The following is a 27,872-nucleotide window of genomic DNA, read 5'->3' on the forward strand; positions in this document are numbered from 1 at the left end:
ACAACCGGAGTGGGGGAGAGTTTATAAAACGTCTCTGCTTTAATCCACATTTTCAGCAGCAACGCTCGAGTGGAGGCCACGTGTTTGCAGACGGACCAGAACCAGAACCAGGAAATGGACCAGAACCAGGACCAGGACCAGAACCAGAACCAGAACCAGGACTCCTCATCCAGCAGGACTAAAGCTGCTGGTCTGCAGGTCAGTGTTCGGGTCCAGAACCAGAACCAGAACCCGAACCCGAACCCGCTCGTTCTCGGTCCGTCTGTTTCCTGCTGACGAACCGAACCTAAAGGCTGATTTATGGTTCTGCGTTACACCGACGCAGAGCCTACGGCGTAACCTCTGCGTCGGTGTAACGCGGAACCATAAATCAACCTTAAATCGTAGAGACGTCGCATGGAGAGCGTTTGCTCATTAACATCATGTCTGGGATCAAATAAGATCCAGTTATATATTTAAAATGGGAGAGCAATTCAATCTTAAGTGTAAAAATGAAACTAAATAAATTCCTACTTGATGTTTAGAGGTTTGTTGCTGCTGCTGATGTTACTGATGCATTTTCACATCCTCACATTAAACACACACAAATGTCAACCTAGACATTAAAACATAGAATAGAATAGAAAGCCTTTATTGTCGTTATAATAATATAATGAAATTAAGCAGCAGCTCCATAAAAGTGCACACATGTAAAAGACTATTTAAAAACAAAATAAGAAACAGACAATATAAAGATATTTATATACACGATGAAAATGAATGGATGAAAGAATATTGCACATGAATGGATGAAAGAATATTGCACATGAATGGATGAAAGAATATTGCACATGAATGGATGAAAGAATATTGTACATGAATGGATGAAAGAATATTGCACATGAATGGAGGAAAGAATATTGCACATGAATGGATGAAAGAATATTGCACATGAATGGAGGAAAGAATATTGCACATTATGAGGAGCTTATGAGTTCAGAAAGTTCACAGCTTTGGGAAAGAATCTGTCCCTGAGTCTGTTTGTTCTGGCCTGAATGGACCTGAAACTCACCTTTTTTAAATGAGCTTTTAACTGAGTCCCCTTTTACTTGTTTAGCACTACTTATTTATTGTTCCTTTACGTCATTTTATTGTTCTCAATTTCCTCTTAAAGGTTTTATTATTTACTTATTTCTTAATGTTGCTTCTACTATCTTGGTGTCCATAAGTTATCTTTTATATTAACATTAATTTATGTTGTTTCTACCACATTTTACACTCCTTTTAGTTCTGTTCATATATTGTCTCTTAGTTTTCAGCTCCAGTTTTCTCCTCACTTACCCCTTTTACACCAAGCTGGCTCCAGGGCTGGTGCTAGTGCTGTTGCTAGAGCTAAATAACGCCTGTTAAGAAATTTGACTGGAGAGCCGGCAGCCCCGGGGCACAGCAGCTCCTCAGCCGGCTCAATCTGCGCCGTCTTCCCGGGGGAGAAGACTGAAGCTCTGTTGAGAATTCTGCTGGATGAAATAAATCATTTAGGAAGATAAATATTGGTTTAATAGATGAAATCTATCAGTTGTAGCTACGCCTGTTAAGAAATTACGGCGTACGACGCGCGTCGCTGCGTACATCAACGCAGAGCCTACCGCGTAGGTTACGTAACCTACGCGGTAGGCTCTGCGTTGGTAATGCGGAGCCAGAACCGCGGGCTGGGAGCGGGCTGGGAGGCGTTCCCTTGGGGGCCGGGAACCCGCCGATCGAGCGGTAGCCTTGCGTCCAAGCGTCCCAGGGCTGGAACACTCCCCCGCGGGCTCGGACGAGGCTGCCGCTCCATCGGCGGGCACGGAGCCGCCGACGTTACTGTTGATGGATTGTACCGTAGACCACTGCTGCTTCGGTTTTACATCCATTATTAAATAAATGGATGTAATAATAAAAGAGTCTGCTAGTCCACTCTTCCGTGTTTATTCTGCTTTGGTTGTTCAGTAACACCGTCCCCAGCCCCGCCCCCAGCCCCCGACGTAAAGCGGTTCTAGACCTGGCCCAGCAAAGACCTGGGGCTGGTGTAGCATCAACAGAATTGTGCAGACCTTGATGACAAGCTAATTAGGACCATTAATTAGAATCAGGTGTGCTGAAGCAGGGTAACATCTAACACATGCAGGAGTGTGGCTCTCCAGGACCAGGGTTGGCCACCCTGCTCTAGAGCAGTGTTTCCCAACCCTGGTCCTCGAGGCACCCCTATCCTGCATGTTTTAGATGTTTCCCTTCATCATCACACCTGATTCTAATTAATGGTCCTAATTAGCTTGTCATCAAGGTCTTGACACTTCTGTTGATGACACAGCCACTTGTATCACAGTGTGCTAAAGCAGGGAAACATCTAAAACATGCAGGATAGGGGTGCCTCGAGGACCAGGGTTGGCCACCCCTGCTCTAGAGTAAAAAGTGCATAATGTCTCGGAGCCACTGAGTGTGTGTGGGCGAGGCCGTCCCCTTCTATCTAAGCAGAATGGCCGGCCTGGCCAGCAGGAGAAAGATCATATGACGCTCAGTAGATCGTCATCGCTACAAGGACCGAACAAAGCATCATAGGGTGTGGAAAACTTCATTCCAAAAAACTTGTAATCGCGGAGGGCACAGCCACTACATGTGAAAAAGAGTTGTATTTATCACAGGTGGGGGTGATGTCCGGGTACATGCTGGCTATTTTGGACTTTGACATATGGGCTCTATGAACCACTTTAAATCAGAGATGCACGATCAGGATTTTGAGGGCCGATCTTGAAAACCAGTATCTGCCGATCCCGATTTTGCCGATCACCGATCACAGCGAGAAATCCATAAATTGACATGACACTGACATTGTATTATTAGGTATAAAAATTGTTTCTCAATCCTGGTCCTCAAGGCCCACTGTCCTGCATGTTTTAGATGCTACCCTGCTTCAGCACACCGTGATAAAAGTACCTGTGTCATCAACAGAGCTGTGCAGACCTTGGTGACAAGCTAATTAGGACCTTTAATTAGAATTAGGTGTGTTGGTGCAGGGAAACATCTAAAACATGCAGGACAGTGGTACTTAGAAATGATTTCATGGATTAAAGTTCTCCGTCTCTAGACGGATTTCCGTCAATTGGAAAATGAGGGGGAAAAAAGAACAAAACATTTGCGCGTGTGTTTTTTGTGGTACAGTTTAGACTATCCAATGAAATCATGTTGGGCATTAAACTGACGCTGTTGTAAACCAATAAAGCTAGCCAGAGCCTTGGTATCAGCCAATCAGAAACGGAGGAGGGCGGGTTCGTCCCTGCTCTTCAGGGAAGACGGACTTGTTAGAGACTGGAGGACCAGTAGTCACGTCATTTAATTCACACACGTGCGTGGTGTGAAACTATCAAACAATGAACACGGCGTCGAAGAGCAGCCGTAGCGTTAACATATTATCTATATTTACTATAGCTTGTTTGGTTTCTTCTGTTATTGGACACACGGTTTGTCATGACACTCCTGGAAAATGCCAGGTGCTTCATGTCCAGCTGTGTGTCTGGTGACAGAATAAATTAGACAAGCTAAAATGTTTTGTTTACTGCATGAGCTGTTGCAATTTCCTTCTTTTTTGTACTTTAAATGGATATTGAAAGACCCATTTCAGTTATTTATTTTTTAGTTATTTCACAATAATTATTGTGAAATTATTATTTCACTAGTGATTTTACAGTCATATAATTCAGGCAACAGCTCAAAACATTTTTAATAACACTAACCCACATTAATATCGGATCGATTCAAATGATGATAAAAAAACAGAAAACAGAAGGGCTAATACAGCATTTAACTTTTTAACTTGAAACCTGTGGGAAGCGACCGCACAGCAGAAAAGGGGCCGTGCGTCCCAGACACAGCTCTGTGTACAGCTGGAGTTCGCTACTGTTAGTTTACTGTTAGTTATTTGAAACATGTCTGAATATTTGTCAAATTCTGAGGTTGTGGACGACGACTTTGAATATGATGGACGTCCTTACCGTTTTGAGCCAGAGTTACGGCTGAAGAGCTCACTGAACGGAGGACAGAGTGCGCACAGAGATGACGTCATGAGTTCAGAGGTCTTGTTTACAAACTGATTTATTTGTTACACACACAGCCCCGGATGTAGACAACAGGTCCTGGAAGCAGATCTAGTGATTCATAAAATAAATGAAGAGTTTCGCGGCAATCATGTGTTATTTAGAAGCTGCATCGTCTGTGTCCCGCTGTGCCCCGTTCACTACCGTTATATGGAGAAGCGGCTCGCACAAAACTCCTAATATCTTCCGAAGGACTCCAAATGACACCAAACTTGCCTGGGTGAGTATACGACCTTAAAAAAATGCCAGAAATAAGGTCCAGGTTGTAAAAAAACGAATTTTCCCTTTAAGGCTCATTTATGCTTGCTGTTCAGAACGCGTACGCATCGATGACGTCACGCGTATCCTGCGTTCATTTGGCGCGTCGACAGGCACGTTCTCAAAAAGACACTGAACGTGTACATGACCTGCAGTTCTCGCTCTGGCCGCTAGTGGCGCTGTTCCCGGTCTGATCCCGGCTGTTCCCGGTCTGATCCCAGCTGTTCCCGGTCTGGTCCCAGCTGTTCCCGGTCTGATCCCAGCTGATCCCGTCTGATCCCGGTCTGATCCCGGTCTGTTCCCGGTCTGATCCCGGCTGTTCCCGGTCTGATCCCGGCTGTTCCCGGTCTGATCCCGGCTGTTCCCGGTCTGATCCCGGCTGTTCCCGGTCTGATCCCGGCTGTTCCCGGTCTGATCCCGGCTGTTCCCGGTCTGATCCCGGGCTGTTCCCGGTCTGATCCCGGCTGTTCCCGGTCTGATCCCAGCTGTTCCCGGTCTGATCCCGGTCTGATCCCGGTCTGTTCCCGGTCTGATCCCGGCTGTTCCCGGTCTGATAAAGAAAACAGTTTAAGGGCTTTCTTTTCTTTAACAAGACTCAAGGACTTACTCAAGAGCTTTAGCTCATTTCTCCACTTAGACTAGACGGGATGTGCCAAAAAGTGAATGTAAGGAGCATTTATGGGTACAAGTCGGGAACCGGCCTACTTTACATATTTCAAGGGTGCTGAATCCAAAAAAAGCGGTACCCGAGCAAAATTTTGAGTTTTTGACCTTCTAATTTGCATATCAAAATGGCCGCCAAACTGCCTGTCTTGCTCAGTCGTTGGACCATTTTCCCCAAGTTTTTTTTTGTAAGTAGGCATTCAAAGATGATGAATTAAGTGTCTAGATCTATAGTCTAGGGTCAGAGCAAGGATATAGTGGAGGCTCAGTGCCTTTTTATGTATATATATATATATATATATATATATATATATATATATATATATATATATATATATATATATATATATATGCAAAATACCAACTTTTAAGGTGAAATTAAGCATTATTTGTGTCATTTTTAAGGCCGGCATAAATATTCAGTCAATATCACTCTTAAATGTTCCCAGTGTGTATATGATATGTGATGTATTCCATATTACATAATAATTAAGAAAAACACCATTGCAAGTTGTCTGAAAATTCATTTTTTTATGCAAACAAAGCATAATGCTCTTAATTTAAACATCGAAAAATTTAAGTGAATAGGGAAAAAAAACATGAAACTTCCCTTGAACAGTTCTACAGATCAGATCTTGTTTTTGTATATTTTCATTCATGTTTCTAGCTGAATTGCTTTGCTTTCATCTGTCTTCTTCTGTAAGTTCCATAGGTCATTTGTTTTGGTAAATTGTTTTTATACCTTTCTAGTTTGCTTGTGTGCCATTTGTCTTTGGAATTTCATTTTGATTAGTATTTCTTTCTGCAGTCCTTTTCCAAGTTCTTTGGTTACCCATTGCCTTGGTATGCTTGAGGACTACAACTCCACATTTAAACAAGGACATTGGTAATCACTCTGACATGTACACATTGCAGTGCATAACAGCCCCGATTTTCGGCATTTGGCTATAGGTGGCTATAGGTGGTTGCAGGTTGCTATAGGTGGTTGCAGGTGGCTATAGGTGGCTGCAGGTGGCTATAGGTGGTTGCAGGTGGCTATAGGTGACTATAGGTGGCTGCAGGTGGCTATAGGTGACTATAGGTGGCTGCAGGTGGCTATAGGTGGCTGCAGGTGGCTATAGGTGGTTGCAGGTGGCTGTAGGTGGCTGCAGGTGGCTGTAGGTGGCTACAGGTGGCTGCAGGTGGCTATAGGTGGCTTTAGGTGGCTATAGGTGGCTGCAGGTGGCTATAGGTGGCTGCAGGTGGCTTTAGGTGGCTGCAGGTGGCTTTAGGTGGCTGCAGGTGGCTATAGGTGGCTGCAGGTGGCTTTAGGTGGCTATAGGTGGCTTTAGGTGGCTGCAGGTGGCTTTAGGTGGCTGCAGGTGGCTTTAGGTGGCTGCAGGTGGCTATAGGTGGCTGCAGGTGGCTATAGGTGGCTGCAGGTGGCTGCAGGTGGCTGCAGGTGGCTATAGGTGGCTGCAGGTGGCTTTAGGTGGCTGCAGGTGGCTATAGGTGGCTGCAGGTGGCTGCAGGTGGCTTTAGGTGGCTATAGGTGGCTATAGGTGGCTGCAGGTGGCTATAGGTGGCTGCAGGTGGCTGCGGGTGGCTTTAGGTGGCTATAGGTGGCTGCAGGTGGCTATAGGTGGCTGCAGGTGGCTTTAGGTGGCTGCAGGTGGCTATAGGTGGCTATAGGTGGCTATAGGTGGCTGCAGGTGGCTATAGGTGGCTGCAGGTGGCTATAGGTGGCTGCAGGTGGCTTTAGGTGGCTATAGGTGGCTGCAGGTGGCTGCAGGTGGCTGCAGGTGGCTATAGGTGGCTGCAGGTGGCTTTAGGTGGCTGCAGGTGGCTATAGGTGGCTGCAGGTGGCTGCAGGTGGCTTTAGGTGGCTATAGGTGGCTATAGGTGGCTGCAGGTGGCTATAGGTGGCTGCAGGTGGCTGCGGGTGGCTTTAGGTGGCTATAGGTGGCTGCAGGTGGCTATAGGTGGCTGCAGGTGGCTTTAGGTGGCTGCAGGTGGCTATAGGTGGCTATAGGTGGCTATAGGTGGCTGCAGGTGGCTATAGGTGGCTGCAGGTGGCTATAGGTGGCTGCAGGTGGCTTTAGGTGGCTGCAGGTGGCTGCAGGTGACTATAGGTGGCTGCAGGTGGCTATAGGTGGCTGCAGGTGGCTATAGGTGGCTGCAGGTGGCTGCAGGTGCCAATAGGTACCAAAGCGTGTGAAACTATTATGATCCTCTTTGCTGTTAATTCAGGCAAAGGGTCCTCAGCGATGGGACTGACCATGCTATGTACTGATCTAAATATTCAACTTGGTACGTTTCATGGTGGTCTCTTTTTGAATATTTTTCCCTATTTACCTGGGTTTTTTATTTTTATTTTAGAGAATTTAGAGAACAAATGCTTAATTTGCAAAAAAAAAAAAAAAACATGAAATCCCAGACAACTTGCTATGGATTTTTTTCTTTGTTATCATATAATATGGTTTACATCATATGTCATATCAACAGGGAAAATTTCAGAGTAACTTTTATTTAATATTTATGTCGGCCTTAAAAAATGACACAAATAATGCTTAATTTCACCTTAAAAGTTGGTATTTTGCATATATATATATATATATATATATATATATATATATATATATATATATACACATAAAAAAGGCACTGAGCCTCCACTATATCCTTGTTTGACCCTTGACTATCGATCTAGAAACTTAATTTCCTCATCTTGATTGCCTACTTACAAAAAAAAATAGGAGGAAATGGTCCAATAACTGTGCAAGATGGGCAATTTGGCGGCCATTTTAATATGCAAATTAGAAGGTCAAAAACTCAAAATTTCACTCGGGTACCGTTTTTTTTGGAATCAGCACCCTTGAAATATGTAAGGTAGGCCGGTTCCCGACTTGTACCCATAAATGCTCCTTACTTCTTATAAAAGGCCTTTTTTCTGAAATCCGTCTAGACTAACTGGTCAAACACGGTTTGGTCTTAAAAAAATCTACATTTGTGAATGAAGAACTTTCCCAATAACACCAAATTATTAAGGGCAAAGTCCAAATTCTTGTCTTCAACAAAGTAATATTATTAATATAATATATAATATAGCAAAATGTTTCTAATGACTTTGTTAGTACATTTAAAGTCACAAAAATCTAAACCTTTAATGCAGAGCTGTCTCAGTTCAGGAGACCTTAGTGACGAATGTCTTCTCTAACCATCGACCTCAGAGAAATTGGTATGGCTTTTATCACTCTATTATAATGCTTAACAGTACATTGAATTTTGTATTTTTTGCAAAAATCCTCAAACTGTAACACATTACCAGTATTATCCAGAAAGTTTTGTTTTTGTTTTGTTTTTTATTTTGGATCCCCATTAGCGGACGCAAAACGCCAACTAGTCTTCCTGGGGTCCATGAAAAGTGTGCAAAAAAAAGAAAAAAAAAAGTGTGCAATAGCCCAGACTCCTTTCGATTTCCAATCCTCTATTTAAACAGATTTTCTACTGAGCAAAATGTACCTGTTGTTCCATACAGGTGTGTTGTATGTTGTAAAATTATGACTATAAATCAATTTCCAATAGAGAAGGACTTGCTGATGGAAAGCAGAGAGTTTAAAAGGTGATTAGTTACAATCAAAGTCACAGTGTAGAAGAAAGTCTATTCCACCCATTTTTTGGAAAATCATATTAGGAACAATAAACCAGATGGAATGTCTATTTGTAAGGAAAGATTTCAACCATTCAGTTTCAAGACACCATTCATAATATTGAAATCGATCACATTCAACATCATCATAGTTTTTTACCATGTCAATCTTTCTGATATATTGACATCTATTTCTCCATATGAACTTAAAATTAACTGTATTTATTGTTTTGATCCAGGGGCGGAGCAGGGGTCCCAGCCTAGGGGGGGCGAAACATTCTTGATGGGCCCTTGTGGCCTAAACATCCCCGTTAAAACATAATCGCTAAACAAAAAAAAATGCTGAAAAAATCCCTCTGACGCACAACCACAGCAGCAGGTGCACACGGTCAGAACCATTCAAATTATGTTTCAGCACCATGGATTTTGCCAGTCATTATGTCAAACCTAATTATAAGCCTAAACTTTAAGATATAAGTATAGAGATAAAAAAAAAGTACACATTGAATGATCCAAAATGCAAAAACTTTAATTTTAAAACTTTTTCAAATACAAACTATTTACAGTAGCCGTGTGTGGCCTCATCATAACGCCATCAGCCGGTTCTTCATCGCCGCAAATCTTTCAATCACCTTGGTCTTATCTATGGGGATGTCCCTCTCGATGGAGAGCAAGGTGAGGTTCGACAGTCAAGCCTCATCCATGCATGCCCTGAGATGGTTTTTAATTAACTTCAGCCTGCTGAAACTCTGCTCGGCATTTGCGCTGGTGACTGGTAAAGTCTGGTAAATCCTGTACAAAATGCTGACGTTGGGGAAAGCCCTTTCCATGTCACTGCTGATCAGGAATGGCAGAACAGCATCTGTCGTCTTGAGCCTGATATCAATGTCGCTGCACACAGTACGGAACGAGTTGAATTCATCCAAGACGCGCTCAGCTGTGGACACGTCTCCAGCATAGAAGTTGGCTAGATCCTGGATTTTTATGGCTGCGTCTTCTGTGCTGAAGTTTTTTGGATTTAAAATGAAAAAAAGTTTAGCCATTTGGCGAAAATCTGTGAAGCGTTTCTCAAACTGCTGTACAATAATGTCTAGGACATGGAAATAAAATTCCACTTTGAAGCGCGTTTTTGGATCCTGGATCACCTCATATTCCGTCATGTCGTCATGGAAGCGTTTACGTCTGCGGCCTCTGACGTCTCTGAACTCTGTGGAAGAGTTTCACCTCATGGCCATGTCAGTCCCCGTTTTAAGTGTTTCTTCAAACGAAACATCTCTGCGCATTTCCTTGATCTGTCCCATGCAGCTGTCAATCAGCTGAACAGCGGTGTTAATGTCCAGAGATTCCTTTTGGAGGTAGTTGGACAATGTATGTCTTCCCCAGTATCGCGTTCCAAAAGCACAGCATAATATTGAATTCAAATGTGCTTATCTTGTGAAGGAGTCCATCTGCTTCAGAGGCTGTCTTTGGTCAAGTGTCGTTATGATCTTTAATCCGTTCTAATGCCGCAATTATAGCAGGTAAACTGCGCATTACCGCTTCGGTGGCCTGCTTCCTGGATGCCCATCTTGTATCAGATAATTTTTTTAATGTTAGTATTGTTTCCTCTAGTTGCATGTTGGCCTGTTCTTCCTCCAGTATCTTAAATCATGGGAGGCTGGAAGTGAGGAAACAGTAGAGGGATTCCAGTGTGCCGAAAAACAGTTTTGCGCTGCACGAGGAACATGCTGCATCCAAGAGGAGGAGATTTAAATTGTGCGCACAACAGTGCACATAAAATGCTTTTTGAGAGCACTGTTGTTTGCCCCTTGCCTGCAGCCCTGATAAGTGACCAGACATTGTTCTTGCTCCATCATATGCCTGCCTCCTGATGAGTTTTACATCCAGTCCTAATGCACTCAGTGAATTCACGAGTAGTGTGGTGGCAAAAATTGTTGTTCAAAAAGAATGTCAGGACACCTCAGCTGTCTTTCGAAGATTTTATGAAAAGAGGACAAACATTCAATTGAATGGAGCCACACAGTGCAACCGGTCACACAAACCGTCAGTCCTGAGTGAGCTGAAGAAGATTAGGGACAGGTTATTTTATAGTTGAGAGCTGGAAAAGACAAAACATCACCCATCACCCTGGCAACCGTGCCAGGGTCTGTGTCAAAGGAACATGACCTTGGCATAGGAATGAAAACAGGCAACAGACAGTGTTATACCAAAATTTTCCATTACATTCCACCCCTTTTAGCATTTTTATGCTAAACCATAATAAAATAGGAAATTTTGCAATAACCTATCCCGCGACCAATATGCTCTGTCGCGCACCAGCCAAACGCTAGCACACCCATTCTCCAACGCGGGAGTCACAGAAAACCCCGACAGAGGATCTTAGGTCACGGGTACAGAAGAGCCAAAACCTCTCCCTCCACTAGAAAAAGGGGGAGAGTCAAAAGACTCAATCTGTCTAGCTACCCTATCACAGATAAGGAAGGAAAAAACCCCCGTAGGGGAAAAAACCCATCATGGAATATAAACTAATCTACTTCAAACAATACCAAAACAAATCACATTCAGCACAATAGTCCATGAAGGGAAAAGGAGAAGAGAAAAAATCAAAAGGCACTGTGTGACTATGCAGTTCAAGGATAAAATGAGATAACGTGTAAAATAATAATAATAATAATAATAATAATAATCAAAAAATGACAAAATTCTCCAGATGTCCTGGCAAAACCCTCCATGTTTTAACCCACCGTACGACGGGGCTAATGCTTGATTCCCTCACAACCTGTCAACAGGACATAACAGCTCATAATCAGTTCAAAACAGCATAAATGAAAAAAAAAAAAAAAACATCAACCTGAGGAAGGATTAATGCAGAATATAATTCAAAGTAGCTCTGGATCCTCCATGGAAGGAGGAACCCACTCATCACTGTGGTCCATCTCCTGGGCAAACCGTCCAGGTGCGGTGGGAATGGCAGAAGCTACTAGTTTCTTCACCCATGGCACAATAAAACACAGAAAAACACACAAACCCAAAAGAATAGTCAGTTCAGGGGCAGAGAGGTTGAACAGTGCAGTTTCCCACCCTGAAATGGAAAACAAGGACCTCCTCTGCAAATGCAACAATACATTCAGGTGTCCGACAACATGTGTCACATCGATCTCGTTGGTCAGCTGCCTCGTCACAGTGGTCATGGTACAGAACCATATGTTGTCCTGTAGCTGCAACGCCGTGTTGGTCGTGTTGTTCGTGTAAACAGCAGCCCTTCTCACCAGCCAAAGAGGGGTAGGTGCCGCCTCAGAATCGTGGTCAGGGGAGGTGAGATTGTCGTGCAGTTGGTCTGTGACGTGTGATCGTGCAGGCTTTCCAACAGCAGCAGAAGCAACCTCACCCCTATGGAGACGACCAGCAGGACGCTGGTCGCCACCCTTAGGCCGCATCCGAACTGCCTAAGGGGATGGTACGGCCGTGGCCTCTCGATCAGGTACATGGCGTGCGCGTGGATCAGGAACCCGTCAGCAGTGGCTGGCGTGGATCCACGTGGTACGTCTCTCTGCAACCTCGACTGCTGTCTCCGTCACCAGAAGCACTTGGAACGGTCTGTTCCACCTCCGAGCTTTCCAGTGTTTACGTCTGAAGTCTTTGACCACGATGTAGTCTCCACTCCGAGGTCATGGAGTTTCGTCTCTGCCAGTTTGGGGAGGGCCGCCTTAACCTGCTTGTTAATATCAGACAAAACAGACGACAAGGTTGCACAATATCGTAACATTTCGTCTTCACAAAGGCCAGTCTCTTGCTGCTGCCTCTTAAACGGGCCCAATCCCTGTTTAAAGGTCTCTTGAAACAGGATTTCAAAGGGGCTCAGGCCATTTCTGCTTCTCTGGCGCGCCACATCAGCACCACATCAAGCTGGGTGGCAGGAGCAACGCCGCCTTACCTCTATGCCCATGTACTCACCGACCTGTTCCAGTGCCGCGCTCACAAACGGAGCGCCATTGTCTGAACTGATTTCCCGCCAGAATCCCCCGGGAATCCCCGGGAATTATCAGGTGCATCAAAGCCTTGGTCACTGCGGCGGAGTCCTGTCTTGTTGTGGGAAAAGCTTCAATCCATTTAGAAAACATGCAAATAATAACCAAAACAAACTTTTTGCCTTCACTGGGTGTAAGTTCAATGAAATCCATCTGCAAATGTTGAAACGTCCGTCTGGTGGGGGCGAGTTGTGAACCCCCTCTCGTGAACCAGTGTCATCGTATACACTCGTATTGCGAATTTCACTCACCATCCCCCACCCCTTGACACATGAAACCGTGTGTCAATTAAGCAAAGTGAGGGAAAAAATTCTTGGGGAGACATGGCCGGCCGTCGGGCCCCATTCACACCCTGTTAATTACCCTGCAGTCCGCATCCTACCAGGACCATATTTCAGTGTGCAAAGCCCTTTAGTTACAATTCACCAATCTCAACCGAGGTCACAGCGGAGGACGGAAGTAGCAGGGAGACAGATCGTACTTTGAGAGACAAAGGTTGTTTGGACGCAGTTTCCTTTGCAGCTGCGTCAGCTTGAACATTTCATTGAGTGACAAAATCAGATTGTTAGTGTGATCATCACATTTACACACAGCAATTTGTGTAGGCAGGAACATTGTATCCACGTGATGCGCTATGGGTCTACCTGTGGAAAAATAAAAAAAACGTATCGGGGACAAAAGCCCCATAAAGCAAAACCTGCAATGTTAACTCACGTAGCAGGAGGCCTGGAAGCAGAACCAACAACAAAAAAGATCAAAGTCAGCATTGTCAATTGCAACATCACTCAAATTCAGGTCTTGGGGAACAAATGCATGTTAGCGTTGCGAGTGGTTCTCCATCATCCGCTGTTGGCAAAAGGGTAAGGGTTAAGAACTTGCTGTAGCCCTTGAAGTCATGTAACCCCCCTTTCCGTCCACAGTCTGGGCGAAAAGTCGTGAACAGTCAGGCAGTCCAGGTAGTGGAGGCGTCTGTAACGTCAGTTTCAGGTCAGTGAAGGCGTCGTCAGCCTCGTCAGTTCAGGTACCAGGGTCTGATGCTTGTAGGCCTTCTCCATGGACAATTGCTGCCAATGGTGCCTCAATTTCCGCATAATGCGAGACCCACTGTCGACAATACCTGGTGGAGCCCAGAATTTACATAATTTGTTTCTTAATGACCAGTTCTGGCGTTTCTCCTTTTGAATGGCCTTAATTCTGCCAGGTGAGAGGGATCTGCCCTCCCCCGAAATGACATGACCCAGAAACGCAACCCTTGTGGCAACAAACTGCAGTTCGGACAGGCCGGCTTGATGCCCCTGTTCAGCCAAAATGGGTCAACAGGTCCAGAGAAGCTTTAACGCACTCGTCTCAGGACTCACGCGCAACCAAGATAACAACAACATACTGCAATAAGCACTTCCAAACTGCCCCTCAGAGCCAATGACAGTAGGCTCATGAACACTATATGGGTCAACGACATGGCATGCATATTCTGGTGTCCGGGTGCATTATTTCCCCTTAAAATAACTTTAATCAATTTATGACATATATCACTTCATTCTATAAAACCTATTTAGTTTGAATACCTTTCAGGTACATTCAGATAATATATGTTACTTTACATTTCGGCATCTCAAACCCCCAAAATGTCAAATGGTACAACCAACTAGGAAAACTAGGAAAATGTGATTTTATCATAAAACTCTCTATTGTAATTTAAAATTAGCTGTAAAAGTCAGGTGGCACAACTGATGTCAGGTGGTGCGACCACATAAAACATTCATTTAAACCAATAAATAATAGGTTAAAGTGAACAAATGGTTGACAACTATGATGTGAATAGATATTGTATTAAATGCATGCATTTGTATATTTGTATAATTATTATTCCGTCTTTAGTAAAATTGGACGCTAAAGATACTAAATACCTGGCCACTGGAATGCAATAATCTTAAAATATTGTAGATACAACAGAGGTGTTTTAAAAATACCTTCTGCGGAAGCCTTATTTGTCATTGACCCATATCCAAAAAAAAACAGGGCACTCATTTTACGGGACGAAACCCACTCCTGACGAAACCGTCAATCATCAGTATGTGACTTCACGACAGACAAAATAAAGGAAAATGATTGATATGTAACATGCTTTTCACAATCATACACAGCTCAACGGCAAGAATCCAATTTCCATACAACAAAAACCAGGGTCGTTGCCCTATAGATGTAGGTTTAAAAACACTAAAATACCTTTGTTTGAAGCTTTCACATACATGTACGTGTACACTACATTTCAAATGTTTGGAAAATGGCCAAAAATATCTTTATTTTAAGTATTTTAAAAATGGGCTACTCAAAGGCCTCATACGTCCTTGACCCACAATCCGGTTCAAATGCAGTATCACAAAAGTAACCTGCAACCATGCAAACGGTAAATCAACCCAATTCTGACAATTCCACATCATCAATTCCCCACACAGGGAAAAGAATGAGTAAAAAACTATTTTACTTGTATCAATTTAACAAAAAAAAATGTCAACAGAAAGGAAAACGAGACAACATCTCTCTCCCATTCACGCAGCCTCACGTGAACGCTCCCTGCGTGAACGCGCAGTCAGACAAGCGACACGGAGCTTACACACCCACACACACCCACGCGTTTACACATGCACACACAGAGCGCAGGCGCATCAGCAGGTAATGCTGAATTTCACATACATTTCACAACCTCAACATCTCTGTTTATGTTTTTCAGGCCCATGTCAACATAGTAAAGTATCAACATAGTATCTTCACGAAGCCACGCCATCAACATCCAAGTTTATCTGGCAATTTAAATCCCTAGCTAAAAAAGGGGGGGTCCCAGACCCCCGAAGGTCCCTGACCTTCAACTCAACCCCTCAGCGGGACTCAAACCCACTTTAATGCATTTACAGGAATCCCAATTCAATAAACAGTTCCAGTCATGAACACTAGACAAAAACATTGGACAGGAGAACCATTAGCCAAAACAGGCAAACAAAAATTCCCATTCCACTAGATCCATCGAGAGGAGTGTCTCTTACATCAGTTACCCCTCCTCCTTGCTGGTCACCGGGTCTCCCAGACTCCCGCTGGTCACCAGGTCTCTTGACCCCCGGTTGAGCCGACCCCACACGAGTGAACGTATAACATATTACCATCAAAACAAACGTGTAACAGTTTACCATCAAAACAAACGTGTAACATTTTACCATCAAAACAACAGCAAACAAAATTTTACCATCAAAACAACAGCAAACAAAATTTTACCATCAAAACAACAGCAAACAAAATTTTACCATCAAAACAACAGCAAACAAAATTGACTGTTAGGATGGACTGGAATGCCGAGCAAAAAATAAATAAAACTAAAACGTTCTACAGAAAAATGTGTGAATTCAGGTCTAATCCATTTCGCTTCTAGTCCATTTATATCACCTCATCTTATTTGTACCTCATTTTTAATTAACCAGGAATGAGGCGTTCCAGTCTGGCATGTGATGCAAGAGTTTTCCTGCTGTAGAATAAACAAAAAGTATAAACCAGCCCCTGCAATTGTTCTAACAGCTGAAAGTATTATAATGAAGCCTTTAACTCACTAACAGTTCGGCATGAGTAAAATTAACGATACTTATTTAATTTTACTATTGCATTCACGTAACTTGAAGTTCTTTATTCATTAATAACCACGTCTGAGAAGATACCAATCACGGGAAAGCAGCTACAACAGCATTGGGGTGTGTACCCACACGTCATGAATAACCTCCCCTGACACAATACTCAATTCCAACGTCTATTAATAAATTACGTTATAATCTTAAATCATAACCTAATCTTAAACAGACAAGTGCTGATTTCCCTTCCCTTCGGACATTAAACATAAAATCCAGACCTATTAAATGAAAAACAAGGTTCTTGTGTGTATGTGTATTAGTATTTAGGTGCTCACGTGTTCTGCAGACTTCACAGCCGGCCTCCGCGTGTCCACCGGACACCTCACCGGCTCTCTCCGCCACCCCTAGACAGTCCGGCCCCCCTTTTCGCGTGGGCCCTCACTGTGTTCTGCCCCCCCCGTTGCACTCTTTCAGCCTTTTGCAGCAATAGTCTCACAATTTTCCTGGCGAAACGCAGGCTTTCTGCCAGTCAAAAATGTCCTTGAGACAGCCAGTCTTCCCAGCACTTTTCCTCATCTCTCTGATGGGTGAAACGGGTGAAGATGGGGGAGGGGTGCTCCCACGGGTGGAGTTGGGGGCAGTGGGGGGCAAACGGACGCAGCTGGTTGAAGTCCCGGCGCTGGTGAGCTCTGCCTGAGGTCCCGGCGCTAGTTGGGGGGGCGGGTGGGGCGGGGGGCGCAGAGTCCAGACCGGGTCCAGCTTCACACACTGGGGCACAGTCTGTTTGGGTGTCTGCCTCACTCAGCCACATTCCAATCTATCTAAATTTGTTTTTCATTTTTCTTTTTAGCGAGTGATAACTGGTCTAACCTGCAAAGCCTCCAGCTGCTTAACGCTCAGGCTTCCTGTTTCTCGTGTTTTCTTTATTTTGGGAATTTAAGTTGTCTGACCCACAGCTCCGACAAAGGTTGTGGGTTCTATTCTTTTCCATAATTAACTATCATATATCTCACATTTAGTGCTGAAAAATCTGGTCCTTCGGAAAAATTACTCCCAGAAGGCTTATTGAAAACTGGCCTCCACAACTGATTATTTGATCCTCTCAGACGTGTTGCGAGTCTAAATTTTCAGAAGGAGAGAAAAAAAAAACAAAAAAAACAACACCATGGCTAACCAAGGTCTTCCGCTTATCAGGGTTTGTGACGTCACAACAGCCGGAAACACTCGCGCAGCTCTTTCACAGAGAAAGTTGGATTAAAAATATATTAGAAAAAGTCACGGTTCAGATTTGACTGGAGTCCTGCATCTTTTAAATCCTACAGAAGCAGGTAGTACTTCGGATTACCCGTTTGCTTCCAAATGCTGCATCTTTTAAATCCTACCAGGTATACTTCGGATTACCCACTTAACTCAAACTGGATTCTAGACGCAGAAGCCCACGACATAATCAACAGGAAAACATTCCAACTCCAATTATTTCTCAAAATGATTTGTTATCCTCCAGACAGTCAAGATTGTTAGCCAGACATTAACAGACAGCTCAGAGCACAAACACAAATCCTCCGACTTCTCCTAGGATTGGATGAAGCATCCCAGGCCGCCCCCAGACCCCGTCTGGCACACTCGGATTCCCCGAATCCAGAGCCCTCAAGTTCCCGACTTGAAGTAGTCTCCACTCTCAAACCACGGCTACAGGAGCACTCGTGATCCGTCACGTCTGGCGACCCACAGCTGATGTCGCACCGAAGAGCGGGTCTTTTCCTCTCGCAAACTAAATGGGGTCCCAGTAACAAACAGCCCAGGTACTCAGACCCTGGCTTAAACAGCCCAGGGGCTTTTCCTCTCGCAAACTGAATAGGGTCCCAATAACAAACAGCCCAGGTACTCAGACCCCAGCTGGACCAGCACAGGGGCCTTCCTCTCGCAAACTGAATGGGGTCCCAGTAATAAACAGCCCAGGTACTCAGACCCTGGCTTAAACAGCCCAGGGGCTTTTCCTCTCGCAAACTGAATGGGGTCCCAGTACAGCCCAGGTACTCAGACCCCGGCTGGACCAGCCCTCCCCGGTACCAAATACTTGGACTACTGGCAACATCAGCTGAATAGGCAGAGAGGAGACGTTAGCGCGCACCTTATTTCGGCCGTTTTCTTTCCAAAACTCACCCAAAAGAACAGCGAGGCGTTTCTGAAGCCACCGGGTTCGTTCGACCCCAGTCGGTGCGGGGACCTTCCCAACCCCCCTCCGGACGAGAGGCCCTCACTCGACCTTCACTTGATGGGGGAGTACGAGGTTGTTGCATGCTTAAAACACCTTCGATTCCGGAGGAGAGAAGGAAAAAATCCGGCACAGATGAGGTCCCTTTGTGGTCGCCAAATTGTGGTGGCAAAAATTGTTGTTCAAAAAGAATGTCAGGACACCTCAGCTGTCTTTCGAAGATTTTATGAAAAGAGGACAAACATTCAATTGAATGGAGCCACACAGTGCAACCGGTCACACAAACCGTCAGTCCTGAGTGAGCTGAAGAAGATTAGGGACAGGTTATTCATACAATTTTGCTGATTTAACCTCTGATATTATGTGGCTGATGGTCTCGCTGGCGAGCGCTGCAATTATCTCATTTTGTGACTGGTGGCTCAGATATGAAACCCGCCCGCCCGCTGGGCTTCTCATGTGCTCTTCCAGGAGAGCATCATACCGGGCCAGCAGCTTCAGTAGCTCCAGGAAATTTCCCTCATTAGAAGAAGGAGCACCTAGTCCTGCGTTCTCCCTGTGGCCCCGAAATGCCAAACCCTGGCGAGCTAAAAACAGGGTGCTGTCAATTAGTCTCATTAATATTTTCCGGTTTCTCTCAACCTGCTCCCTCTCAGCTTTGAGTAATTCACCAACAACTGTGCTGTCCTGACTGATGCGAAATTTAGTCATCAAATTTTTTTTTCTGCCTGTCTATGAGCACTCGATTTCTCATGTTGTTCAATTTTCCCTTTTTAAAATTGGACATTCCGAGTCTAGGGTCTGACCACTGCCTTCCCGGTCCGTCGCTTTTACCTCCAAACAGCCAGCAACAATAGCAAAAGAGGCGATTACATTTTGGTGAATAAATCAACCACTGCCTGTCCACTGTGCATGTCTGACCAATGGTGCGCTTATACCACACTGGATTGAAGCGTCTTTTATCCTCATCAAACGGGAATGTGTGGGCGTCCTTAAGCCCTGGCTGGCAGGGGCCATGCTCCATCAGAGCTCTGATCAGCTCAGGTGTGAGAGGCTTCTCCTTGAAAAGGAATGGATCAGTTGGGTACTGTTCTTCGGTGTGGAGTTTTAAATCATCGTCATCCACACTTATGGCACTTTTGCACTAGGACTTACTCGGCCCGACTCGGCTCTTCACGCCTTTACCCGCCTCTACCCGTTTGTTTTTCCACAGCCAGGTGAGAAGTGGGCAGGTTGGGGTGAAGCTGCTGTGACGTACTCGATTGCGCAACCCCTTTGTTCATGTCGGCGCTGATCAGAAATCGGCTGGAGCCGCGCGCGGCTGAGAGTAAAACAGCCCGTCTACATCCCTTTTTAATTCTCTCCTCAGCCCCCAGGTTTATGAACATCTGCACCTCAGAGTTGGATCACCAAACAGACGTTTTGCGCTTTATAATAAAATCGCCGCGAGCCGCGGGTCGCTCTCGCGCTGACTCCCGCTTCCTGATTCAAACGTCTCCGCCCCCGACCAATCAGAGGTGTGGAGGGTGATGACGCCCCCCCCCCGACCAATCAGTGGTGCGGAGGGTGGTGACGTCGGAAATAGTCCCGGCTCAGCCCTGAGATAGAACCTCGCTCGAATGGTTACAGAAATAGTATCGGCTTGGAGCGGCTCTACCCGTCTCAGCCCCTAGTGCAAACGTGCAAGACGGGGCTGTGCCGAGCCGGGCGGAGGCGAGACTAGTGCAAAAGCGCCATTACTTCGTCCCCACTGCCAGCCTCCACCTCTCTCTCATTCAGGCTGGAGGTGTGGATGGTTGTGGAGGTGGAGGGTTGAGCTGTCTCCTCAAGCTCATCCTCGCCGCTGTCAGCTACCTCTCCTCCCCTCTCATCAATTAAGCTAGCTGCGTGGGTGGTCGCTGCAGACTGGCTGAGTGTCGTTGAGTTGGATGGTTGAACTGGTGTGGATCGAAAGAAGTTTGTCAGGGGGACACACGAGGCCACCACATTCTTCCTCTGCTCCTGATCTTTTCTTTTTTGCGCTCCCGACTTGTGCTTACCCATTTTTGCAAACCTGCTTTACACGTCTGATGCGACAACGACTAGTAAACAGACAACATGCGCACGCACGTACCCGTGCATGACAGGCAGACACACAAGGGGAGAAGGGACTATTTCTTTAATTTTTATTTTTTAAACAACTGTATCCTTATGAATGAAAGTGTTCCTTATTTTATTCAGCACTTTTTCAGCACTTTTTTTTTTTTCTTTTTTCTTTTTTTTTTCCCCTTCGGAGTGGGCCCGGGGCGGCCGCCCCCCCACCTGCTTCGCTAGTGTTTTGATCATTCTTGTTGAGATGGGTAAGGACAATGCCGGATAAGTAATAATAAATAAGTAATAATAATAATAATTAAAGCTGCAAGCAGCGATGAACGGGCCCTCGCACTCACGTCCACCGCCCCCCATAAGCATATCAGAAATTACACCACCCACGACTCTCTATGTCAAACCATTCAAAAGTTATAGCAGAAAAAAGGAACAACCAATCAGAAGAAGGGGCAGGGCTAATTCAGGCCAATGAAGGTCAAGGACTCCATACAGAGTCTGATGACACCACCCACGACTCTATATTTCAAACCATTCAAAAGTTATGGCAGAAAATCGGGACAACCAATCAGAAGAAGGGGCGGGGCTAATTCAGGCCAATGAAGGTCAAGGACTCAATACCGAGTCCCATGACACCACCCACGACTCTTTATGTCAAACCATTCAAAAGTTATGGCAGAGAAAAGTATTCTAGGGGGCGCTGTTGAGCCGTTAGGCCACGCCCATTAATGCAAACCAGGAAATATCAAATTTATCGCCAGGCCTGGCTTGCATGCAAAATTTGGTGACTTTTGGAGAACTATCAAATATGGACCAATCAGATGAAGGGGAGGCGCGCTTTTTGGCATCTAGCGTCGTCACGGTAACACTTTTGAAAGAGAAAAGTAATGCGCATAGTCGCAAGATGGAGACGCACATTTTGATATATAACACACCTGGGTGCACGTTACGGTTCGGGCCGTATTAATTCTCGTAGGAATGGCATATATTGCTCCCAAATTACGCGATTAATTAAAAATGGCCGACATCCTGTTCGGTTTCGGCCATGACGCCAAGAGACTTTTCTTTAAGTTGTGCCATGATACAGGTGTGTACCGATTTCCGTGCATGTACGTCAAACTGTATTGTGGGGCTTGAAGTTGAAGTTTTCTAGGGGGCGCTGTTGAGCCATTTTGTCACGTCCATTAATGCAGACTATTAAATATCAAATTTTTCACCAGGCCTGGCTTGTGTGCAAAGTTTGGTGACTTTTGGGGCACGTTTAGGGGTGCAAAAAGGCCCTCCTTTCGTCAAAAGAATGAAAGACTTGCCTAACTTCCAGTATTATTTCTTAGTTAATAAGTTACAGTATATCTTAAAATGGTGCAAAAATCACTCACTAGATAGTCAATGGCTGGATTCAGAACAAGTGTTTTGCAATGATTTGGAAATCTGGAACAACCCAGACATTCTGAAAAACTTCACTCAATGGAGAGACCAAGGAATAAAGTATCTACAACATATAATCATAAGTGAACAGTTTGTACCTTTTTTAATACACTTATTGTTCAATATGGAATTAGCATTAACACATTTTTAGAATACCAACAACTTAAGTCCATAATAAATAAAAAATATAAACTCAACCAACTGGATCTGCAACTTCCCGCTAAAATAATAGTTACTTAATCTAAACACCCCAAAATTACTGTCGAAACTCTACAGGTTTATGTCCAAAATAGATAATTGAGTCTCTCTTCCATTTTCCAAATGGGTGACTGATCTCTCTCTTAACACTAACCAAATCTCTTGTTCAATAAATATGTTTAAATACTTTCACTATGACCAAGAATCCAAACTTGCAACTTATACAGTACAAAGTTCTTTACAGAATACATTATACAGGACAAAGGATGTTCCAGATGGGTTTTGCGACCTCTAATATCTGCTCACAGTGCACAGAGAACACCCCTGATAAAATATATGCATGCTTTATGGTTTTGTACACCGATACGGAAGTTCTGGATGGAGATTTGTGAGGATTTATCCACATGGCTCAATTAGAGAATTATAGTGTGCCCCACACTAGAGGGCTGCATTGGGATTGGGTCCCGCCGGGTCCCGCGGGACCCAACGCAAATCTCGCGGGATCGGGCGGTTTGAATTTTGCTGCGGGCGGAAAAAAAAATACACTTCGGGATCGGGATGTAGTCTAGCAACCAGATGGAAATCAATGACATGGAAAAGAACCTCAAACAAGGTCTTTACAAAACAAAGACAAAGCAAGGCCAGTCAGATACTTGGAGAAACTGCATTTAGTGTCTGTGGGCGCATGTTGGAAGAGAGACGCACGGGATTGGGACCGCAGCTGGTCAGCAGCGTTCTCTTCCTCCACAGCAATGTAATGGCCAAGCGATTCATTTGTTAAATTACAGTAATTTGTTTCATTCATTAACATTGCTTATTTTATGTTATTTATTAGTGTTACTTGAGCCACTCACAACCTACTCTCGTTGCTGTAACCACAATCACTTAATTGATGCGTGCGCAAAAGGCCAGTTTTGCGGGAGCGGATGTAAACACTGTGGGAGCGGGCGGGAGTGGAACACACACGTTGCGGGAGCGGGCGGTAATGGTCAGAAATGCAGCGGGAGCGGGATGAAGAAAACAGGGCTCTACCCCACACTATGCATACTAGGTCACTTGGGTGTAAAGTCAACTCCAATTTTCTCCAACTGGACAACAAGGACAACAACTCAGCTTCTTTCCAACCTCTTCCAACTTTATTTTTCCAACTTTTCAAATCAATTTGTTGGTCTTTGTTGGGGGTCTTCGAACAGTAGCGTAGTTAGGTTGTTAACCTTAAAAACAAGGAAACATATGATTAACAACATTGTCAAAATAAACAATAATTTTTTAAACAAAAAAGTCCTGTTTCAGTAGTTATATTTTTAAACATTTCTAAACAAATAATGTCTCTTAAACAAACAATTTGGTTTTAAACAAAAGTAGTAAAAGTATTTTTAAACAAACCCTTTAACAATTATTTTAGAGTATTTAAGTATTTAAACAAATGTCATTTTGAACAAACTACCTATTTTAAACAATTACATTTTAAATGGTCAAATTAAATTACAATAAACCATCTTTTAACTAAAGTGCCTTCAAAACACATTAAACAAAGTGTCCTTTAAACAATAATTTTAAATAAGTTTTAACACTAAAGTTTTTTAAACAAAAGCATTTCTTTAAATTACTTTTACTATGAAAGGTAGACACTTTTAAATTAAAGTCATACTAATCATTTACCAAAGTCAGTTTTAAATTATTAACCATATTTTAAATTAAAGCAATTCTATCCAAAATCATCATTAATTAAATTCAGTTGAAATTAAAGTTAAAGTATTAACTTCAACTATTTAACCAATATATAAATTAAAGTCAGCATTTTAATCACATTTTATAAACTATAAAGTAATAATGTCAAGCAGCATTAAAGCCAACATGCTGAAATGTAACTGACTAAGTTCACCTCTAATAATAATAATTCAAATTAAAGTATACTGCAAGCTTTTAAATATACCATATTAACTTTTATCTAGATAAGTCAAGTATAATTATAATGAATGTTATACTAACAATACATTCAGCCACAGAGGAAGATTTGAACAGACTAAACAAAGCAGCATTCACCGACCATTAGAGCCTTGGAGAAGAATTCCAGGAATAGACTTGCTTGCTTGTCGTTTGGTGTGTGTTTGCATGCTCATGGCAGCAGCTTTCTCAGGTGTTCCAGGTTGGCCAAACGAGCTCCCAGCAGCCACCTTGCTGCTGGTGCATTGTGGGAGTTGTAGTCTCCTGGGTGATTGTCCTGTTCAATATGGAGATCTTTGCTCTCCTGGGTTAGGACTCAACATTGGGTGACATCCACATGGAATCTAACCTGGTTCACTTGGTTCTCACTGCCTTATGTATCGCAAAGAAAACCTAATCTAATGAACTGGAAACAAAAATCCAATCTATGTATTAATCAATTTAGGAATCTTCTGTTAAATCATATCAGTAATGAGATAATATCTGCCTCCACTAAACATAATTCGGCAGAACTGCATTCTCTCTGGTCCCCGATTATAGGCTTCATTACCTAGTGGGGCGGGTGGGTGGTGATACATACATAAATATCTCTGCTGTTTCTCATCATCATTTGCTAAATCAGCAGGACTTGGAGCTCTCCAGTCTCCCGACGGCTCTGGTTGAACGGTTGAACGGCCCGACAAACCATCTCCGATCACGCTGTTTTCTTTACTGAGATCACAAGAAAAGCAGAGCAGTGATCTCCTCTCCATCCTGTGTTGCTGTCTTGTTTATTTATATTTACTCCACCAACTCCAAATATTAATCACTTTTCTAAGCGAACAGCGCAACGCAGCTCAAACAGCAGGTGTATTCGCCCCTTTAATCTGATTGGTTTACGAGTAAATCGTCCCCCACGTGGGTTGCGCTCTTGATTGGCTGTAACAAAGGAAGATATCTTGGTTGCAGATCCTTCCGTGTTAAAAAAAACGCATTTTTGAATCGAGTCACGTCAGGGGAGTCTCAAAACACGCAAATCCAGCACAGCTCACAGACAAAAAAAACGTTTGTAAATCAGGTTATATTTGTGTGTGCATCAAAAATACATTTGTGTATCTTGTCCTACGCGCGTGTGAATTTGTTACGTGCCACAGAGGTAGGATTCTCTGTGGCTCTGCATTTCTCTTCCACCTTCTCCTCCCCTCCCTACCACTCATTCTCTGCAGGTGAGGTCCACAACCAGCAGCCATTCACCACCCATCTCCCATTGGCCAGCCTCTGGTTCCCTGTCTCTGCCCTCCAACAATCATCTCCACCTGTACCCTCCTCCAATCAACTCCACCTGTGCCCTATAAAAGGGCTGTTTGCCAGTTCCTGCTGGCTCTCTATGATAGCAAGTTGATGGTTGCTTGCTAGAGCCCGGAAGCACACCCTGCTGTTATTGTTCTGCTAAATAGTCTGGTGTATATGCCCTGCCTTGGGACAGGTAAGACGGGGGCCCCTATACACAGGCATCACGTAGGTAGAATCTATGTTTAGTCACATTAGGTAAGGGATGGTTGCCACTACTGTATTTTTGTCCCACTGGTTAGTGTAGTTAGGCAGACAGGCTTTTATTTCCTTATTAGACGGTTAGATAGAACTGTGTTTATCCTTAGCTGCTTAATTTGTTATTTTGGCAACATCCACGTCCCCTGGCAGTGGCATACTTTTGTTTTGTTACTTGGTACATTTGTAAATATTGTAAATATTTTGCTGGAGTGTAAGTAAAATCAAGCACACCAGTTAAAACCCCTGTGTTGTCTCCGTTATTTGCACCTTTTAATGCTTGAGTTCCCTACTGGTTTAAATGTCGTGCTATGTGACCCTTGGTCTCAACACCTGTACATGGCCTGACCAGGGGTTTCGTAACATGAAAGTGGAGGGCAGAGACAAGGAATCAGAGGCTGGCCCATAGGAGATGGGTGGTGAATGGCTGCTGGTTATGGACCTCAGACCTGCAGAGAATGAGTGGTAGGGAGGGGAGGAGAAGGTGGAAGAGAAATGCAGAGCCACAGAAAATCCTACCTCTGTGGCACGTAACAGAATTGTTCTGTGCATTTGTGAATTTTGTCCTTTTGCATTTGGGGATTGGCGTCTGCATTTGTGAATTATGAGACTGTTCTAGCTCCATACTTGAAACTGAAAAGGCCTTTGATAATGCAGCCAAGATAATGTAAGTCATCTTCTCTGTTACAGAATCATAAAGGAAGACCCAAAAGATACTGCTGTGATCATTGCGAGCAAGTCTTCACCACTTCATCAAACCTGAAGATCCATAAGAAAACTCACACTGTTGATGAACTGTCCAGCTGTGATCACTGCGGGGTGGCTTTTACCCGACAATTTGATCTAATAAACCACCAACGTATTCACACTGGAGGAGACAAGCCTTACAGGTGTGATCAGTGTGGAGCGGCTTTTGCCCACCAAAGTTCTCTAACGACTCACCAACGCATTCACACTGGAGAGAAGCCTTACAGCTGTGATCAGTGTGGAGCGGCTTTTGCCCAACAAGGTTCTCTAAGGAAACATCAACGTATTCACACTGGAGACAAGCCTTACAAGTGTGATCAGTGTGGAACGGCTTTTGCCCGGAAAAGTCACCTAACGACTCACCAACGCATTCACACTGGAGACAAGCCTTACAGGTGTGATCAGTGTGGAACGACTTTTGCCCAACAAGTTTCTCTAACGAGACATCAACGTATTCACACTGGAGACAAGCCTTACGGATGTGATCAGTGTGGAGCGGCTTTTGCCCAACAAGTTTCTCTAACGAGACATCAACGTATTCACACTGGAGAAAAGCCTTACAGGTGTGATCAGTGTGGAGCGGCTTTTGCCCGACAAGGTGCGCTAACGAGTCACCAACGTATTCACACTGGAGACAAGCCTTACAGATGTGGTCAGTGTGGAGCGGCTTTTGCCCGGGAAAGTCACCTAACGACTCACCAACGTATTCACACTGGATTCAAGCCTTACAGATGTGGTCAGTGTGGAGCGGCTTTTGCCGAGCAAGGTGATCTAACGAGACATCAACGTATTCACACTGGAGAAAAGCCTTACAGATGTGATCAGTGTGGAGCGGCTTTTGCCCGACAAGGTTCTCTAACGAGTCACCAACGTATTCACACTGGAGAGAAGCCTTACAGCTGTGATCATTGTGGAGTACGTTTTGTCACATCAAGTAATCTAAGGAGTCACCAACGTATTCACACTGGATAAAAAGTGTACATTTGTGATCATTGCTGATTTAATTTAACATTGGTTAAATTCTAATGCAACAGAAGTTCAGTACCAGTGCAGTACACTTGTAATGTCAGTGCAATACCGGTTCAGTTCCAATGCAGTACTATTTCTATTTCTGTACCTGTCAGGGTTTGACATTTCATGTTGACATCTCCTGTTTTATTTTGAAGCCCATGTCCTTGTGTTTAAATTCTTGTCTGACCTTCCTGTTTCCATCTGCACCTGTGTCTCATTAACCTACACTACCAAGGTTGTGACTGGGAGAGTATTAAAGATTAGGATTTTTTGAGCTAGCCAGGAGTTGAACCTAGAATCTTCTGATCCGTACTCAGACGCGTTATCCATTGCCCCACTAGCCCTTTTTGGTTTGAACATGTGGAAACACACGTGGTGTAACAACTCAGATGTCCCAACCAAAGTAGATGGCAGTGGCCAAAG

General features: G+C 44.1%; 1 protein-coding gene across 1 annotated transcript; it reads left to right on the forward strand.

Annotated features, from left to right (window-relative positions):
• LOC133452336 (zinc finger protein 502-like) lies at positions 1-27,872 on the forward strand. The gene is made up of 2 exons (XM_061731584.1): positions 1-198; positions 26,382-27,872. Exons 1-2 carry the CDS (start codon positions 115-117, stop codon positions 27,408-27,410), a joined length of 1,113 nt encoding a protein of 370 aa, XP_061587568.1. The 5' UTR covers positions 1-114; the 3' UTR covers positions 27,411-27,872.

Source organism: Cololabis saira, chromosome 10, assembly GCF_033807715.1.
Source record: "Cololabis saira isolate AMF1-May2022 chromosome 10, fColSai1.1, whole genome shotgun sequence".
NCBI lineage: Eukaryota > Metazoa > Chordata > Actinopteri > Beloniformes > Belonidae > Cololabis > Cololabis saira.

What these genes read in the sequence shown, in the direction of transcription:
- LOC133452336 (XM_061731584.1), top strand. Translation starts at nt 115, where the DNA reads ATGGACCAGAACCAGGACCAGGACCAGAACCAGAACCAGAACCAGGAC. An exon ending in CTAAAGCTGCTGGTCTGCAG is followed by an intron (nt 199 to 26,381) that starts GTCAGTGTTCGG and finishes TCTCTGTTACAG; the next exon opens with AATCATAAAGGAAGACCCAA.